At 36.8% G+C, this 19168-nt stretch overlaps 1 protein-coding gene across 1 annotated transcript in view; it reads left to right on the top strand.

Moving 5' to 3' along the window:
* Positions 1-11702, top strand: part of LOC140959312 (uncharacterized) — a 15198-nt gene extending 3496 nt beyond the window's left edge. Inside the window, exon 4 of the mRNA XM_073417175.1 lies at positions 11340-11702. Coding sequence (XP_073273276.1) covers positions 11340-11702 — 363 coding nt within the window. The remainder of the gene's footprint in view (positions 1-11339) is intronic.
* Positions 11703-19168: the final 7466 nt, after the last annotated feature.

The raw sequence follows: 19168 nt of genomic DNA, 5'->3' as shown, positions 1-19168 counted from the left end.
AAATAAAGAAAGAATATACAAAATATAAACAATCTTACTTCACCAAGAATTCATCCTCTTCACCTGGACATAATAGATTTAGCTTTCCATGAACTTACTTTTGATCAACACTAAAAATATCACTCATAATTTGGAAAATGAAAAATATATTGGAACTTAGAACTTTTATACTCACTCACACTATATTTTACAATGAGATAGAATGATTCTCAAGCTAGCACAAGGCCTCTATTTATAGGCCAAATGAGAGAAAGGGTCAAAAATTCTATTAATGCAATGTAGTTGTAATAGTAGTCTTTGTCTCCTCCAACTTCAATTCCATGTCCCTTCTTTCAATGCTTTGTTCTACGACTTTAATCAGCGAATTTGACTCTTCTCAAAACAGCAAACATGTGGGGAATTGTCTGTAGATGAATTTTATCATTTGGTTCACCTCATTAGGTTAAATATTGAAATAGTTATGATTTTTTTACTATATGCTGGTCATGGTNTTATAATTTTAATGAAACTTAAATTTTAAATATAGGTTTTAACATATAATAAATTATTAATTTTAAGTTTCATCAGCTGGCTCAGCTACGAAAGCCTAGATAGATTTAGGGTCTACTCACTCGTTTATTTCGGAGGTCTTTGCTAATTTTCTCAAGGTCAAAATCATTGGGCTAGGTGTAGCATATTCAGTAGTATTGTCTTCTGGTGAAGAGATGGCAGCTACCAATGTGATCCGAGACATAGATCTCGAGCTTCATGGCAATCTCGTTTATGCGGATCTGATTGTCTTACCGATGCCAGAATTTGACATTATTCTGGGGATGGACTGGCTACTAAGGAACAGAGTTTTGATCAACTTTCAGCGGAGATCTATTCTAGTCCGACCGCCTGGGATGACGCAGTTCAAGCCAGACATGTACTTTCCTTTACCGCGCATTATATCTTGTGTCCAGGCTAGGAAGCACATGCATAGAGGGTGTCGGGCATTTTTAGCGACTTTTGTATTCGCCCCCGAGGCACCCTGTCAGTCAGCCTCCGATGTCCCAATTGTTAGAGATTTTCTAGACGTGTTTCCTGATGACGTCTCTGGTACGCCACCCGAGCGAGAGGTGGAGTTTTCTATTGAGGTTATGCCAGGTACGGTACCGATCTCAAAAGCGCCGTACCGATTAGAACCGACAGAGATGGCAAAACTGAAGAAGCAGATCCAGGAACTTCTTGACAAGGAGTTCATTCGCCTGAGTTTTTCACCATGGGGCGTGCCAGTTTTGTTTGTTTAGAAGAAGGATGGTTCGATGAGGCTTTGTATTGACTACCGGGAGTTGAACAGGGTCACAGTGAAGAACAAGTACCCACTGCCACGGATTGAGGATTTATTTGATCAGTTGCAGGGAGCTTTGGTATTCTCCAAGATTGATCTGCGTTCCGGTTATCACTAGTTGAGGGTGAAAGAAACTGATGTTTTCAAGACTGCTTTCAGGACTCGTTATGGCCACTACGAGTTCCGTGTGATGCGGTTCGGTTTGACGAATGCGCCAGAAATCTTCATGGATCTCATGAATCGCGTATTTCAGTCGTATCTTGATCAGTTTGTGATAGTATTCATAGACGACATTCTCGTCTACTCGAAGAATCACGAGGAGCACGGAAAACATCTGACCACAGTTTTGCAGACCTTCCAGAAGCATAAGATATTCGCGAACTTCAGTAAATGCGAATTCTGGTTAGAGAAGGTGACATTTTTAGGCCACATTGTTTCTAGCAGCGGTATTGAGGTAGACCCAGCGAAGGTTGCAGCAGTCAGAGATTGGGTTGTGCCGCAGAATGCATCAGAGATCTGCAGTTTTCTTGGCCTAGTAGGATATTACCGGAAATTCATTCAGGGATTCTCTTCCATCGCAGTTCCACTCACATCATTGACAAAGAAGAATGTTATATTTGTGTGGAGCGAGGAGTGCCAGAAGAGCTTCGATAATTTGAAGAAAGCTCTTATCTCCGCGCCAGTATTGGCCATGCCGTCAGGGCCCGGAGAGTTTGTTCTGTATACCGATGCTTCGAAGCTCGGTCTAGGCACAGTGTTGATGCAGCATGGTAAGGTGATAGCATATGCTTCTCGACAGTTGGAGATTTAGAGGCATTATTTGTACGGGGAGAAGTGCCAGATCTTTACCAACCATAAGAGCCTCAAGTATTTCTTTACGCAGAAAGAGCTGAACTTGCGTCAGAGGCGTTGGTTGGAGCTAGTGAAGGATAACGACTGTGATATTAGCTACCACCCGGGCAAAGCTAATGTAGTCCCGGATGCATTGAGCAGGAAAGTCGTAGAGACTTATCCACGAGGTAGAGTTCCCCGTCTATATACCTTGACTATTCAGTCCTCTCTTCTAGACCGTATTCGAAGTGGGCAGTCAGCAGACGAGCATTTGGCAAAGTGGAAACAGAGAGATGAGGCCAAGGGCAGTATCTTGTATACAGTTAGCGACGGTATTGTGAGATATCGAGATAGAATGTGGGTTCCTAGCAGCGATTCTATTCGAGCAGATATTTTATCAGAAGCCCACATGTCGCCGTACTATATTCACCCTGGGAGTACGAAGATGTACAAAGATCTGCAGTTGTTGTATTGGTGGCCCGGCATGAAGAAGGATATCAGACGTTTTGTATCCGAGTGCCTGATATGTCAGCTTGTTAAAGCGGAGCATCAGAGACCAGCAGGTATGCTCAAGCCTCTTCCTATTCCTGAGTGGAAGTGGGAGAATGTTACCATGGACTTCGTGACCGGTTTACCAAAGTCAGTCAGAGGATCAAATGCTATCTGGGTGATTGTTGATCGTCTTACCAAATCAGCGCACTTCTTGCCTATTAAGACGACTTTCACCATGATTCAGAATGCAGAGTTGTATATTCGAGAGATAGTCCGACTTCATGGTATTCCCGTTTCTATCGTGTCTGACCGAGTTCCTAGATTCACTTCCTCATTTTGGAAGAGTTTGCATTCGACTATGGGTACGAAGTTTTTGTTTAGCACAGCTTTCCACCCTCAGACATATGGGCAGTCAGAAAGGGTTATCCAGATTTTAGAGGATCTTTTCAGTGCTTGTGTTATTGATTTCTCAGGGAGTTGGGAGTCGAATTTGCCATTGGTGGAGTTCACCAATAACAACAGTTTTCAGTCGTCTATAGGTATGGCTCCGTATGAAGCACTGTATGGTCGCAAGTGCAGATCGCCTATTCACTGGGATGAAGTAGGGGAGCGAGAAGAATTGGGTCCGGAGATCATTCAGCAGACTGCCGATGTAGTAGTCAAGATCCGTGATAGGATGAGGACTGCTCAGAGTCGACAGAAGAGTTATGCGGATCAGCGGAGGAGAGATCTAGAGTTTGCCGTCGACGACCATGTTTTCGTAAAGGTAGCACCTATGAAGGGTGTCATGCGGTTCGGAAAGAAAGGAAAACATAGTCCGGGATTCATTGGACCATTTGAGACCCTCGACAGGGTTGGGATGCTAGCTTATCGTGTTGCTCTTCCACTGAATCTGGCCGGAGTACACAATGTGTTCCACGTCTCTATGCTGAGGAAGTATATGGCGAATCCTTCGCACATCTTAAATTTCGAACCGTTGCAGCTCACTCTGAACCTGTCTTATGAAGAAAGACCAGTGCAGATCTTAGACAGACAGGAGAAAAAGCTTCGTAATAAGCAGGTGAAGCTAGTGAAAGTCAAATGGCTTAATCATTCGGAGGAGGAAGCTACGTGGGAGTCTGAGCCAGAGATGAGGAGTCGTTACCCCGAATTATTCGGTGAGTTTTAATTTCGAGGACGAAATTTCTTTTAAGGGGTGGAGAGTTGTAGAACCGTAAATCAGACTACGTATAAACCATGCATAATTTTTAGTATTTTAAATTAAAAATGATTTCTTTATTATTTAAGGCATTTTAAAGTTGTTTAGTCATGATTATTTATTTTAAATCGCATTAGCTTAGTTTTACCTTTTTAATTAAATAAGCGAGGCCGGACCGGAGTTGGAGTTTTAAGATAAAATTTAATGATAAGAAAATTTTCCTAAATTTAATTTAAGACAAATAATAACTTATTTAATGTAAAAGAAGGTTTAAGGATTTATTTAATTAATTTGAGATAAGTAGTGAATAAGTTCTTTTATGTCCAATAATTAATTTAAAAGACTAAATTAAAATATGGGACCAATTGAGATAAGTTAATCTAGACTTATTTTAATTAAGAAATTTCAATTTAACATGTTAGTAATTTAATTCATAGATTTAGTCATGCATGCAAGATAATGTTATCTCTTAATTAATTTATTAATTCACTAAACTATTTAATGGGTAGATAAAACTCTAAAGAACTAAAATACAAGATTTAAGAAATATTTTCCCTTCCATTTTATTATAATTTTCGGCCATTTCATTTTTGTCGGAATTAAATTAGTCAACTCACAATTTGGGTATCTTTCTTTATCCTTTCTTGGCATAGATAATTCCTTCAACTTTAAATATTCAATAATTAATAATTAAGCAATTTTCCTACCTCATTTAACTAGATAAAAAAAATCGGCCCCCTCCCTTCTAGATTTAAAAATATTTGACAACTCATTCCTTTGATTCTTTCCTTATCATCCTTGGTAGATAATCCATTCATTTTAAATCCCCACTAATTAATAATTAAGCAATATCCTTACCCTCATTTGACAAGTATAAATTGGCCACCCTATCCCATTAAATCATCCCTCAATCCCACCATATCAAATCATTTCCTATCTAACAAACAACTCAAGGATAGAAAGATTTGTGTGCCATTCAAATCTCCCTATTATTTTGCAACTTCCTCGTTCATTTCCTAGCCTTCCCTCGCCACCATTCCACCGAAATTTCAGAGTTCATCAGCAATAAAAATCGTGACTTGCAAGAGGAAAAATAAGAGAGATAAACAAGAAAGAAAAGAGGACTCCGTCTCCGCCGCGCCGTGTTCGTCGTAGTGAATTGTTTTATTCAAAACAAATTTTCAGGCTTGTTTATATTGTTCATTGCTCTCCAATCAAGTCCTATAAATATTTTTAAACACTTTATACTCATGGTTTAAGGATCAAAACCGAAATATGACAGCACTTTTTTTTGAAAAATCTGCACAGCATTTTTTCGGCCATCTCTATGCCTCACGGGTTGTGTTGTTTTTGGTGATTTCAGGCGTTGGCTCGGTTCCAGGCGCTCAAGGCTGCACCTAGGCACGTACTACGGTGTGTTAGGATCATGTTGGTCCATTAGTTCAAGCCTCATTCACGCAAGGAAGGGAAATGACAGCAACTTTTCCATAATGCCATTTTGAGTCTCGATTTCTTGTTTTGCTGTCAAAAGGGAGGGTTCGGGTCTTTGTTGGCCTAGGGCCTGTAACCATGGTCTGAACTCCTCCTTGGCGAGTCTAGGATGTGACCAAGATGCCCTTTCATGGCTTGGTTTATGGTCCCATCGGTTTTAAAACGTAACAACACAAGTGCCCCTTGGCTTCATTTTCTGTTTTGGGTGTGTGAGTTTCGGTCTTGAGGTGTTGGGTGGCTCTTGGTTCGCTTCTAGCCCTTAGACATGGTCCATACCACACCTCTTGATGTCTAGATCATGCCATGGTCAATCAAATGTCCACTGGAATGGTCCGTGACAGCAAGAACAAGCGAGACACCCCACGCGTGCAAATGCGTTCTCAGGTGGGAGCTTCGAGGGGTTGCTGGTGTTGTTCGAATTGTGGCTGGCCTAGAGCCCTTAGCCATGGTTCAAACCACACCATGGGATGTTGGTGAGAGACTCTGGTTGGTGTTTCATGCCCCAATGGCCAATAGTCCCGAAAACGACGCAAGGAAACGCACCAACAGCTGCTGTATTTTTGACAGCAACTATACCTGCGGTTCAGAGGTGTGTTTTGAGTTCTTGGTTGGCTTTTAGCCTATGGCCTTGGACTGGACAGTACCACATTGAGTTAGTAAGGTCATGTTTTTTGCCGTTTGTGATTCGGTCAAGTTTAGAGATCGTACGAGAATTTACGGTCCAATATGCCAAAGTTACTATCGAAAGAGCGTTTCATGTTTTGGCCTCCATTTACCCAAATTTCGACTTGTACAACTTTAGGAGCATTATTTCATCATTTTAGGTGTAATTTAATCATGACTAAATGATGATTTGGTGTTGGTTCGGGTTGACACGGAGTCATGGTTAAATACTAAGTCGTTGAGCGTAATTGTCTCGTTTTTGGGTTCAATTACGAAGTTTTGGTCAAGTTAAAACATTTGCATATTTTTCATGTTAGAATTAGGGCGCAGCGAGCCTGGGAACGATCCAACCCATTTGGTAAATTAATACAGGATGTTTAATTATGTTATTTAATTATATTACGTGCATTAAAAATATAAAATATTCATTTTTGAGATTTATGCGATATTGCTTGTGGCCACCTCACTATCATGGGATTGCAGCTTATCATGGGATCACTACCTCACCCGGTGGTCACTAACCGGTTCATGTTCATTTATTGGTACGGATATCCAGTCCAAGGGCTGTGATGATCTCTACCGCCCAGTATACTGTGGTTATGTCTGATTAGGAGATTCAGTTCAGTTCATGGGCCACTTGCGTAGAACAAAATATCAACAGAAAATTATTACATGCTATTTCATGATAGGGCTCTACGGAGCAAAAATTTCACTTACGATTTTTAGTTCAATTATCCACGTATTTATAATTATTCATGACACGATTTTCATGATGCACTTTATGACACGATATTTCCACGTTACATTTTACGACATGATATCTTTACATGGCATGAAATTTTATGATATATATACTTGTTATTTACGATATATGCATGCTGAGTCTTTAGACTCACTAGACTTGATTGTTGTACGTACTTATGAGGTCAGGACCGACGGCGGGGACCAGTGAGCCATCGTGGGTTGGCAGTAGTAGGAACCCGAGGACCTCATTTTAAGCACTTACTATTTTTATTCCAAACTCAGTTTTATTTTGTTGAATTTTTTTTTGTTACTTTAAAACAAATATTTACTTCCGCTGCTATTTTAAACGTTGAACCATTTTTATCAGTTTATTTTATGAATGAGGCTTTTTATTTAATTGAAGAGAAAATTTTTTTTATTCCGCAAATTTTCAAGTACGAAACACGGGCCTCTACAAAGATCATCTTCCTCTCAAACAATCCCTAATGATTCGAAGGCAGAGAAGTCCGAAAAAGACTACTATGGCTGAATCAGATCAATAAATTAGCAGTCTTCATGATGAAAAGTTTTAAGACACATGCTCGGTCAAAAAACACAAAGAAAGGTATCATTGAGTTTGTATAGTGAATTCTTCTAATTTTTTGTGCATGACACTACAACATTATTTGTAATGGAAGAATTTTTACTATAATGTTTCATCTCTGTGTTAGGGCACCGTTTTCTCTTATCCAAGACGTAACGAAAGTTTAAAATTTTTTTCGACGTTAGAAACAGTCCTTGGGCATCGTGTATCAAATTAAACATTCATAGAATGTTTAGCATTATACCTTCTTGTATTGAACGGTGGACTCCAAACCAATTCAGGGTTAACGGAGATGAACCTTCTTGTATATCTCTATGAACGGATCTCCGCTTTTGATCGTCGAATTAGGTCCAAGATCAAATACTATGTACCTTGTATGGATTGCACTAGAAATCGCAAACAAATTTGTGTTGAGCCTATGACGTCCGAATTTTCATAATACCGAGCTGGTGAAGCGTCAGAAGCGCGTCGACAGTGGATGAATGTCACACCCGAAAAATTCTTCACAAGAAATTGTGATGGCCGAGATTTGTTTAGAAAGTGGGAAGGTTTTCTTATGAATTTTTTGTGCAAAAATTCTCTTAATTATTATGACCTCTTATGGTATATTTATAGAGAGCGATCTCTTAATTTCTAGCCTTTCCCATGAGTTTGGACTTAGATATTGTCAAAACTGAACTCTTAGTTCCTTTACACTTTATCTGTATACATCTGATTTTCTTTCTTAGAACAACTGATCTTAAGAGATCGAATACAACAGTATAAAGTGCTAACACTTTTGCTCAAATAATAGCCTGAAAGCTATGAATATTTCTATTGAGTGTGAGCTTTTCTGCAGAATATCGTAGCTGAACTTTTTATATTTAAAAATCAATCAGAGTAACGATTCAAAGATTATATTAATTCTTAGTTGAACTCCACGGTTATATTTATAGGCTTTGCTTCCAACGATAACATTGTATGCATTAAATGATTCAAATCAGTTGATTTTTCTTTTATGAATGTGTCAACATTCTTATGACAATAGTACATCGTGGCGTTCTGATATTCGGTGCTCTCACTATGAGTTACAGTTTGCTTTGTACAAATTTTCGGTTTTTGGTTACACTTTAACGAATGACGTATCAAACTGATTATTAGTTGACTATATAGCCGATCAGTTGAGCTGACTGTATAACTGATCAGTTCAGCTGATAGTTCAGTTGTCTTGCAGATTTAGTTCGCTTCGATCAGTTCGATTGCCTTCAATTATTTAGCTCATTAATTATCAGTTCGAACAACTTCAGTGTGGGAAGTATATGATCGAATTAATTCATTTGAGCCGATCAGTTCTGCATTGTTCAAGATCTTTATTTGCCGAACTCCGAAATTGTAATTTTAACAATCGATAACCGAGAGCTAATTGATCCATACTAGCCATAAACAAATCCATGTCCAGAACCTAGGCAAATGCAAAGATGCAAATGCAATATTGCACAAGCTTTCAATATTATATATGTCTTCGATTTTCAAAACTCTTTTCGAGGATCTGGGTCCACAATCTTCAAATCTTGATCTTCCACTAAGTCTAATAATATTTACGTTAAACATCCATGGCACACTGGGATACAAATTTAGTGGGTAGTAATGGACAATAAACCAGGTACGCTTTTTAATTATCCAATAATTAAAATACAACATGTAAAATATCATAACATACACCTAGCAAGTTGGTCATGGCTCTCGATTATCTTTTAGCAAATAATATCAAATATTATATAAATTCGATAATTTCACATATTATCAACAAATCATATATATTGTAAATTATTAATAATCGTCACAATTAATAAGTTAAATAAAACTTCAATTAATTAAATTTCTTGTGAAAACTTCTTTTAAATATAAATAATTAAAATCAAATTTCAATTATTTATTTTGTGAGAAAATTCCATTATTTATAAAAAATTTAAATTTTGCGGACAATTCCATCAATTTTAAGAAAATATCAATTTGAACCATAAATCTCGAAAAACTAGAAAAAACCCCAGAGACTCCCGAAGAAGAGTCTCTGTTGGGTATGCTTGCCCGAGACCATCTCCGGCAGCCTGCCCGTGCTCTCACCCTCGCTGCAAGAACTGGCGCTGCTCGAACAATTCAGGCAGTCCCATGGGAGGGCAGGGCAGCGCACGGCCATACCCACCCCCTTTAATTTTTTTTAATTATGTTAAAACTTTGATCAGGCGGTGGGCAGCGCGAAAATTAAAATTTTTTTTTGTTTCAAAAAATTAATTTCAGGGGCCAATTTTTTCCTGAAATTTGAAACGCGGTTAGAAATAATTTATACAACATGAATTTTAGAGGAAAACATACGATTGAGAATAAAAATGGTTTTGATACCACTGTTGGGGCACCGTTTTCTCGTACCCAAAGCGCAAAAGAAGTTTAAAATTTTGTTTCGATATTCGAAACACTCTTCGGGCGTCATATATCAATTTAAACATTCATGGGATGTTTAGTATTATACATTTGTGCATTGAACACTGGACTCTAAACCAATCCGGAGTTAGCGGAGATGGCCCTTCTTGTATATCCTTACAAATGGATCTCCTCTTTTCTTTGTCGAATTAGGTCAACGACCAGAGACTATGTATTTTGTTTAGATTGCACTAGAAATCGCAAACAAATTTCCATTGAGATTGTGACATCCTAATTTCAAAAACTTAGAATCGGTGCAGCTCTGGTGCGACTGCGTTGGATGAATATCACCGCCAAAATTTTTCTTCACAAAAAATTGTGATGGACGAGACTTGTTTAGCAAGTGGGAAGGTTTTCTAGTGAATTTTGTGTGCAAAAGTTCTCTTAATTATTATGACCCCTTATGGTATATTTACATAGTACGATTCCTGATCCCATCAGAGGTCCACTCTAACAAGGATTCTTATTTTTTGTCTCACATGTACTCTATTGTTTCATTATTAAAAATCTCATATTTGTTAGAATATTATAGATTTAAGAGTTTGATAAATTAATTCAGAAGAGAACTGAAGAATCCAACTGATCGAACAGACTCACAATCGTAAATGAAGAATTTGTTTTCAGCTAAACCGAAAAACCTTATTTACTGAAGTTTTTGTAACTGATAGGACATCAGTTACAACTGATAATGCTCAGTTGAACTGATCGGATGATAAATTGACTTCTAATCAGTTGGCCACGTCATCAGCTAAAATTTTGACAGACTGACAGGTCGTACCAAAGTAAAACAGTTGTATCAGAATATAATAGTCCGAATACCTCGTACTACTGTCAAATAAAGCTACTAAACGACGATTCAACAAATATTTGTCATTAAATGGTCATTAAATGCATTCAATATGACTTTTGAGATTGAATACTATATATATAGTAGATGGAATCAGTTGAAGAAGGCTAGTGACTGAAAATAAGCGAACACACGAAGAAATCAAACTACAACTTCAACGAATTGCGATACATTTCACAAGCATATTCTCAAGTTTACATATCGCACATTTAAGCTCTATAATTATTGTACTTATCAGTAGCATTCAGGCTAATAGTTAGAGCATTTTTTCAGTTTATAACATTATAAGAGTTGTTAGACTAAGAATTTTAGTTTTGTAGTATGTAAGACCAAATGAAGTAGATTATTACAATTTGCTGTAATATATCAAATTCTTTTAGTTAATCGTACCCTCGTGATAGAAGGAGTGACGTAGGAACATTTGAAGTCTCCGAACACCAGAAATATTCCATGTGTTTATCTCAATAATCATTTCAGTTTGAACAAAGTATCAATCTATATTTCAGTCTCATTCCGCACTACTTACAGATGACCGATATATATCAACAAACAAGAACTAGTTTTAGTTCCTCAAAGAACTCATTCACATTTTAGAAAATAATTCAAAGAGTTTATTCAACTCCCCCTTCTAAACACTTCAGCTACCTTAATCGATCCTAACAAGTGGTATCAGAGTGGTTAAAATTGTCCAGAAGACTTTAAAATGCTCAAACTAATACAGATCATCATGTCCTCTTTCAACAAAATTCCCACGTTCTCCAAGGAAGAGTTCAATGATTGGAAAAAAAGAACGCGAGATCATTTTGCTGCTGAAGATGATGACATATTGTATGTCATCACAGATGGACCGTTGGAAATCATGAAAGCCATTACAGCTGTTGCTTTGACTGATGGAGCACCACGCCGAATAAAAAAGCCACGAGACGAGCGGACTTCAGAAGAAAAGAGAAAAGCAAACTTGGAAAATGTGGCCAAGGACATTCTATATAAAATTATGGATAAAAACACATTTAGGAAGATCAAAATGTGTAAATCAGCCAAAGAAATTTTGGAGAATCTGATTCAGTTATGCGAAGAAAATTGAGCAGACAAAAAAAATAAGCTATCAGTTGCTGTTCAGAAATTTAAAAATTTTTAAATGAAGGCTGGTGAGTCGATGAGTGATTTTGATGAAAGAGTCAGCAGCATAGTAAATAAACTAAATGCACTTGGAAGAGTGCACTCTAATAAAGATATTGCACTGAAAGTTATGCATGGTCTTCCTAGAGAATGGGATGCTAAGACCATGGCTATGAGGAAATCCAAGGATTTGAACAAGGTGGAATTATAGATTTAAGAGTTTGATAAATTAATTCACAAGGGAACTGAAGAATCCAACGGATCGAACAAACGCACAATCGTAAATGAAGAATTTGTTTTGAGCAGAACTGAAAAACCTTATCCACTGCTGTTTGTAACTGATAGGACATCAGTTACAACTGATAATGCTCAGCTGAACTGATCGGCGGATCAATTGAATTCTAATCAGTTGGCCATGTCATCAGTTAAATGTTCAGCAGACAGAATGACAGGTCGTACCAAAGTAAAACAATTGAATCTGAACATAACAGTCTAAATACCTCATACTACTGTCAGATAAAGCTACTACACGACGATTCAACGAATATTTGTCATTAAATGGTCATTAAATGCATTCAATATGACTGTTGAGATTGAATACTATATATAGCTGATTGAATCAGTTGAAGAAGGTTAGTGACTGAAAATAAGCGAACACACGAAGCAATCTGAAACGTCTGCTTATTCGTTTTTTTAAAAAGTACTAGAAAAATTTTTTTTTTTACCCTCACATTTTCGGCCTATATATATATACATATACATAAATTACTTTTGCACCATTTTTAAAATTTAACATCCAACTAGAACTTGAAATCCAAAGGAGAATAGTCAAAACAGTAAATCGTAAAGCGTTTTACCAACCCTAAAAAGCACTAAATGTTGAAAATCGTAGCCCATACTAAACCTCTCAAAATTTCTCAAAAACATAAATAAAATGTCGTAAAAATCTTTAACTTAAAATCATAAATTTAATGCGGAAATAGAAGCGTTGATCCTCAGGTTATGTGCACCGACAGTCCAGCAAGTCACTCGTCAAGACCTCCAGTATCATAGTTATTTATATCACCTGCATCATACACACCTAGTGAGTCTAAAAACTCAACACGTCCTATCTTTGATAACAAGTAATACGTAATACAGTTAACATATAACAGTGAAAAATACTTGTACTTAAAATATCATTTTCTTAATAATGCATAAACTTTAAACTTAAACATTTTTCCAAAAAAACTTAAACATATCACATAAACATATTCATATCGTATCCATATTCATGTCGATGTCCATATTCGTGTCCATATTCATATTCATGTTCATGTTCGTGTTTGTTGAATTCAGATAGTGATTGTGACTCGTATTCTTAATCTTAATGGGCGATGGATCCATCTAAAGAAAACCACAATACTGGGCGGCGGGGGACATCAGCAACACTCTCACCGGTCAACTGGACCCTGGCCTACGTATTAACATATTCATATTCGTATCCAAGGAAACACGATCGTCAGGCTCCCACTGGAACTATAACCCTCACGATATTTCCAACATGTAGTAGTCACAATACCTCACATCCTTCAACATGTTATCACCACTTAATAAAAACATGTATATCATATCATTTTATTTTGAACCCAAGCATGCAACATATCTTTTAAATGTCCAATTTAATCCTTAATAAATCCATGAACATTTAAAAATCATATTTCAGCATATAAAAATTTATAGACATGTTACATAATCATATTAGCATATAAAACAGCAAATAAGGCACTGCCATGACGTTTACTAATTTCTAGGTGTGAAAAGACCATTTTACCCCTAGACGTAAAATTTCACGTTTTTGACTTCTCTTTATTTTATTGACTCTAACATGACCCAAATAGTTATTTAAGCCTACATGAATTTTCTCATATTTTTATTTAGCTTAATTCGACGACTTCTAAATTAATCTTTAAATATAACGTATTAATGCGTTTTAATCCTGAATTAAACCAAAACTTAATATAAAATTCCCAAATTAAAAACTTAGACTTTTATTATTATTTGAGCTTAAATACAATTTTATATAATTTTATGAAGCATAAAACTATGCGTTTTAATTAGCTCGTTAATTAGCGTTTCGTGCGGCGATTAAATCTTGAATAAATCCAAAACACGTTATTTTGATCCCAAATTTTAAACATAGCATTTTTAAGATATGTTCTACCCTTACAAGTCATGAGCCACCCCCGTGGACCAATGGATTCATTTTTAGCCTTTTAATTTTTTTTTTGACACACTAACGAACCCACCGAGCCATCTCCCGTTTTACTCGAGCCACGCCCAAGCCACCTTGAGCCAAAACCTAGCCAACCCACCTAGGGACCCTACTGACCAAGCCCAGCCCGAAACACAAGCCCATGCTTGATCAAAACCTGCTGAAACTAGACCCCATTTATTCTGCATGTGTGCGTGAGTTTGTATTCTTAGTGTATTAGGTTCCCTTGTCAACTATGACACCTCCAAGCCCTAACCACTCGACCCCTCACGACACTAACCTTCCCTAGACAACGCCCAGACCAAGCCCAGACCGACCCAGCCCTAGGACCCTGCGCACGAGCCACCTGAAGAAGGCAGCAACCTGTGCGCTACATGCATCACTCACGTTTCTGGTTTTTCTCATGCCCTGCCTGAACCAACCCCTACCAGCCCTTGTCTCGACCCTGGACCACCTTCTCTAGACCCTAACGGACCTCGCTTAACCCAGCCCAGCCCCCTGGCCGAGCCCCTCCTCTCTGCCAAAACTTCTGAAACCTGCGCATGTTCCCTCGGGCTCTCGGGTGGAGTCCTTGTCAACAAGGACTCCTCCCAGCTTACCTAGCTCGAGTCCTAGCTTGGCTAGGACTCTTCCCTAGACTACCTCCTGACCTTGGACAACCCCTGAAACCAACCGCACCAAGCCCAGGCCTTGCACTTCCGAAACCCGTGAGTCACATGACACCACAGGCCAAGGGTGGTTTCCAGCTTTCGTGTTTCATGTTCCTCACGTCTCTGTGTGTTACGAAGACTCCATATTCTTATAAAAAAATTTCTAGTCATGTCCTAATCATGGCAGCCCCTTATATGTATGTAAACAACACAAGTTTGAATCAAAAACATGTTTGAAATTTCATGGGTTGCATAAAAACAAAAATACTACAAAGTGTCACTTGATTTCAAAACTTTTCATGCATAAAACAAATAATATGATGTGATGATTGTTTGAAAGGAAGAATAAGCGTGCCTTTGCGTATTAAACACACGATTTTACGTTGACGACGTCGAAGAACGGGCAAGACCTTTGGCTTGAAGCTTCCTTGGCAATTCTCAAAAAGTTGTCTCAATATTTATGCATGTGTGTGCCGTGTAATTTAGGTGGAGATTTCAGAATTGTGGGCGAGACTTGAATAGGGTTTGGGGTGATTTTTAACATATTATATAGTAATTAATTCACTAATTAAGGCTAAGGCCTATTAAGCATAATCTAGGCCCATTAAATGCTTTATTAGAATTAAATTAGAATATTAAAATAGTTTTGGTAAAAATAGTTTGTGAATTAAATAGCCGGGTTGCCAAAAAGTTCGTATTTCTGTTAAAAACCAACACCGATAAAATTTACGTCCCGGCGTATAAAATCACCTCAAAACCCCTTATTTTCAAAAATAAGAAAAACCCACAATCATATTTTAAATAATTAAAAATAATTATTTAATAAAAACATTTTACGTTTTTCAGCCTTCGGTCCCCGTTCCTCGATCGCAACGTGAATATTCCTAAAAAATACAGTTTTATGAAGAATGACAATTAAATCGTATTTAATATAAAATCATGCATGTCACACTAATAATTTGGTAATTAAATCAGTTAATTACCCATTTTTCCTATTTACCTAGATTTGCATGCAGTAGGATTACGTAGTCTTAATTTTTTGGACCTTACACAATCAAACTACAACTTCAACCAATTGCGATACATTTCACGAGCATATTCTCAAGTTTACATATCGCACATTTAAGAACTATAATGATTGTACTTATCTGTAGCATTCAGGCTACTAGTTATAGCATTTTTTCAGTTTATAAGAGTATAAGAGTTGTTAGACTAAGAATTTCAGTTTGGTAGTATGTAAGACCAACTGAAGTAGATTATTACAATTTACTGAAATATAACAAATTCTTTTAGTGAATCATATCCTCATGATATAAGGAGTAACATAAGAGCATTTGAAGTCTTCGAACACCAGAAAAATTCCATGTGTTTGTATCAGTTATCATTTCAGTTTGAATAAAGTATCAATCTATATTTCAGTCTCATTCCGCACTACTTTAAGTTGACTGATAGATATCAACAAACAAGATTCTGGTTTTAGTTCTTCAAAGAACTGATTCACAATCCAGAAAAAAGTTTAAAAATTCAAAGTGTTTATTCAACCCTCCCTTCTAAACACTTTAGCTACCTTAATCGATCCTAACAAGTGGTAACAGAGCAGTTAATTGATCCGAATGAAGTAGATTATTACAATTTTCTGAAATATAACAAATTATTTTAGTGAATCATATCATCATGATAAAAGAAGTGACGTAGGAGCATTTGAACTCTCCGAACACCAGAAAAATTCCATGTGTTTATCTCAGTTATCATTTCAGTTTGAACAAAGTATCAATCTATATTTCAGTCTCATTCCGCACTACTTTCAGTTGACTGATATATATCAACAAACAAGATTCTAGTTTTAGTTCTTCAAAGAACTGATTCACATTCAAGAAAAGAATTCAAAAATTCAAAGTGTCTATTCAACCCCCCCTTCTAAAAACTTTAGCTACCTTAATCAATCCTAACAAGTAATATCAGAGCGGTTCATATTGTCTAGAAGACTTTCAAATGCTCAAAATAATACAGATAATCATGTCTTCTTTCAACAAACATGTAGAGCATTGTCTGTAGATGAATTTGGCAACTTCGTTCACCTCATTTGGTTAAATATTGAATTATTTATATTTTTTTACTATAAGGTGGTCATAGTAAAAGTAAATACTTCAAATTTTAAAATAAAGGTTTTAACATACAATAAATTATTAATTTTAAGTATAATCATGCACCACACCGGATAGAGTAGCCACGAGATGAGTGGATTTCAGAAGAAAAGAGAAAAGCCAACTTGGACAATGTGGCCAAGGAAATTCTATATAAAACTCTGGATAAAAACACATTTAGCAAGATCAAAATGTATAAATCAGCCAAGGAAATTTGGGAGAAGCTGATTCAGTTATGCAAAGAAAATGAGCAGACAAAAGGAAACAATCTATCAATTGCTGTTCAGAAATTTGAACATTTCAAAATGAAGGATGGTGAGTTGATGAGTGACTTTGATGAAAGAGTCAGCAACATAATAAATGAACATAATGCACTTGGAAGAGTGCACTCTAATAAAGAGATTACACTGAAAGTTATGCATGGTCTTCGCAGAGAATGGGATATTAAGACCATGGCCATGAGGGAATCCAAGGATTTGAACAAGGTAAAATTATAGATTTGAGGGTTTGACAAATTAATTCACAAAGGAACGGAAGAATCCAACTGATCGAACAGACGCACAATCGTAAATGAAGAACTTGTTTTGAGCTGAACTGAAAAACCTTATCCACTGAAGTTTTTGTAACTGATAGGACATAAGTTACAACTGATAATGCTCCGCTGAACTGATCGGCTGATCAATTGACTTCTAATAAGTTGGCCACGTCATCAGTTAAAATTTCAGCAGACAGACTGACAGGTCGTACCAAAGTGAAACAGTTGTATCAGAACATAGCAGTCTGAATACCTCGTACTATTGTCAGATAAAGCTGCTACACGACAATTCAACGAATATTTGTCATTAAATGACCATTAAATACATTCAATACGACTGTTGATATTGAATACTATATATAGCTGATGGAATCAGTTGAAGAAGGCTAGTGACTGAAAATAAACGAACACACAAAGCAATAAAACTACAACTTCAACCAATCGCGATACATTTCACGAGCATATTCTCATGTTTATAGATCACACATTTAAGCTCTATAATTATTGTACTTATCAGTAGCAATCAGCCTACAAGTTATAGCATTTTTTCAGTTTATAATAGTATAAGAGTTGTTAGACTAAGAATTTGAGTTTGGTAGTATGTAAGATCAACTGAAGTAGATTATTACAATTTCCTGTAATATATCAAATTCTTTTAATGAATCATATCCTCGTGATATAAGGAGTGACTTAGGAGCATTTGAAGTCTCCGAACACCAGGAAAATTACATGTGTGTATCTCAGTTATTATTTCAGTTTGAACAAAGTATCAATCTATATATCAGTATCATTCCGCACTTTTTTTAGTTGACTGATATATATCCACAAACTAAATTCTAGTTTCAGTTCTTCAAAGAGCTGATTCACATTCCAGAAAAGAATTTAAAAATTCAAAGTGTTTATTCAACCCCTCCTTCTAAACACTTTAGCTACCTTAATCGATCCTAACAAGTGGTATCAGAGCGGTTAATATTGTACAGAATACTTTCAAATGCTCAAACTAATACAGATCGTCATATCTTTTTTCAACAAAATTCCCACGTTCTCCAGGGAAGAATTCAATGATTGGAAAAAAAGAACGCAAGATCATTTAGCTGCTCAAGATGATGATATGTGGTATGTCATAACNATGTCTCAAATTGGCAAACTCCGCCACCTTGTCTTTCCTGTACGACACTGGGAAAAATATTTGATAAAACTCAGTTTTAAATACATTCCAAGTGATAGTCGTACCTCGATGCTCCAAGGCCTTCTTTATCGTAATCCACCAGTTCTTTGCAACATCATGCAACTGGTGCCCAATCAGTTTAACTCGGCGCTCATCACTGTACTTCAGTGAGTCAAACAGCATCTCAATGTGATCTAGCCAACTCTCACATTCAACTGATGTCTCAGTACCCTTCAGAGTTGGTGGTTTGAAAGACTGAAACCTNTCATTATTTTAAATTAATTATGTTTATGTGATGCACGTTAAAATATTTTCTTGAGTTTCATGTTTCAGGCGATCATTCGATGCGGGATCGAGGAAAAGAGACCGGTAACNATGTTTCAATTCAGTCCCCCCTCCGATCATCTTACTGCTGATCGAGAATCGGTTCAAATTCATTCTCAATAACACATGCTTTAAATCAAATTAGATAATCAATAACATGTATTATATAAAGCAGTAAATCATGCTAGCAATCACAAGCAAGGAAAGAAAATGCATTCTACCCCGCTCACTAGCTTCTATCTCAGTCTCAAGAACCTACAGTTCTAGTACCTACTGCTCTTATACCACCTGTTGTGGGGACCCGAACCTAATCCAACACTTAATTGTTATTAGGATCAAATATAACAACTAAGTAA

This window comes from Primulina huaijiensis, chromosome 15 (genome assembly GCF_012295235.1).
Source record: "Primulina huaijiensis isolate GDHJ02 chromosome 15, ASM1229523v2, whole genome shotgun sequence".
Lineage (NCBI taxonomy): Eukaryota > Viridiplantae > Streptophyta > Magnoliopsida > Lamiales > Gesneriaceae > Primulina > Primulina huaijiensis.
Note: the sequence above shows the minus strand (reverse complement) of the source record. Positions and strands in the feature narration are given on the sequence as shown.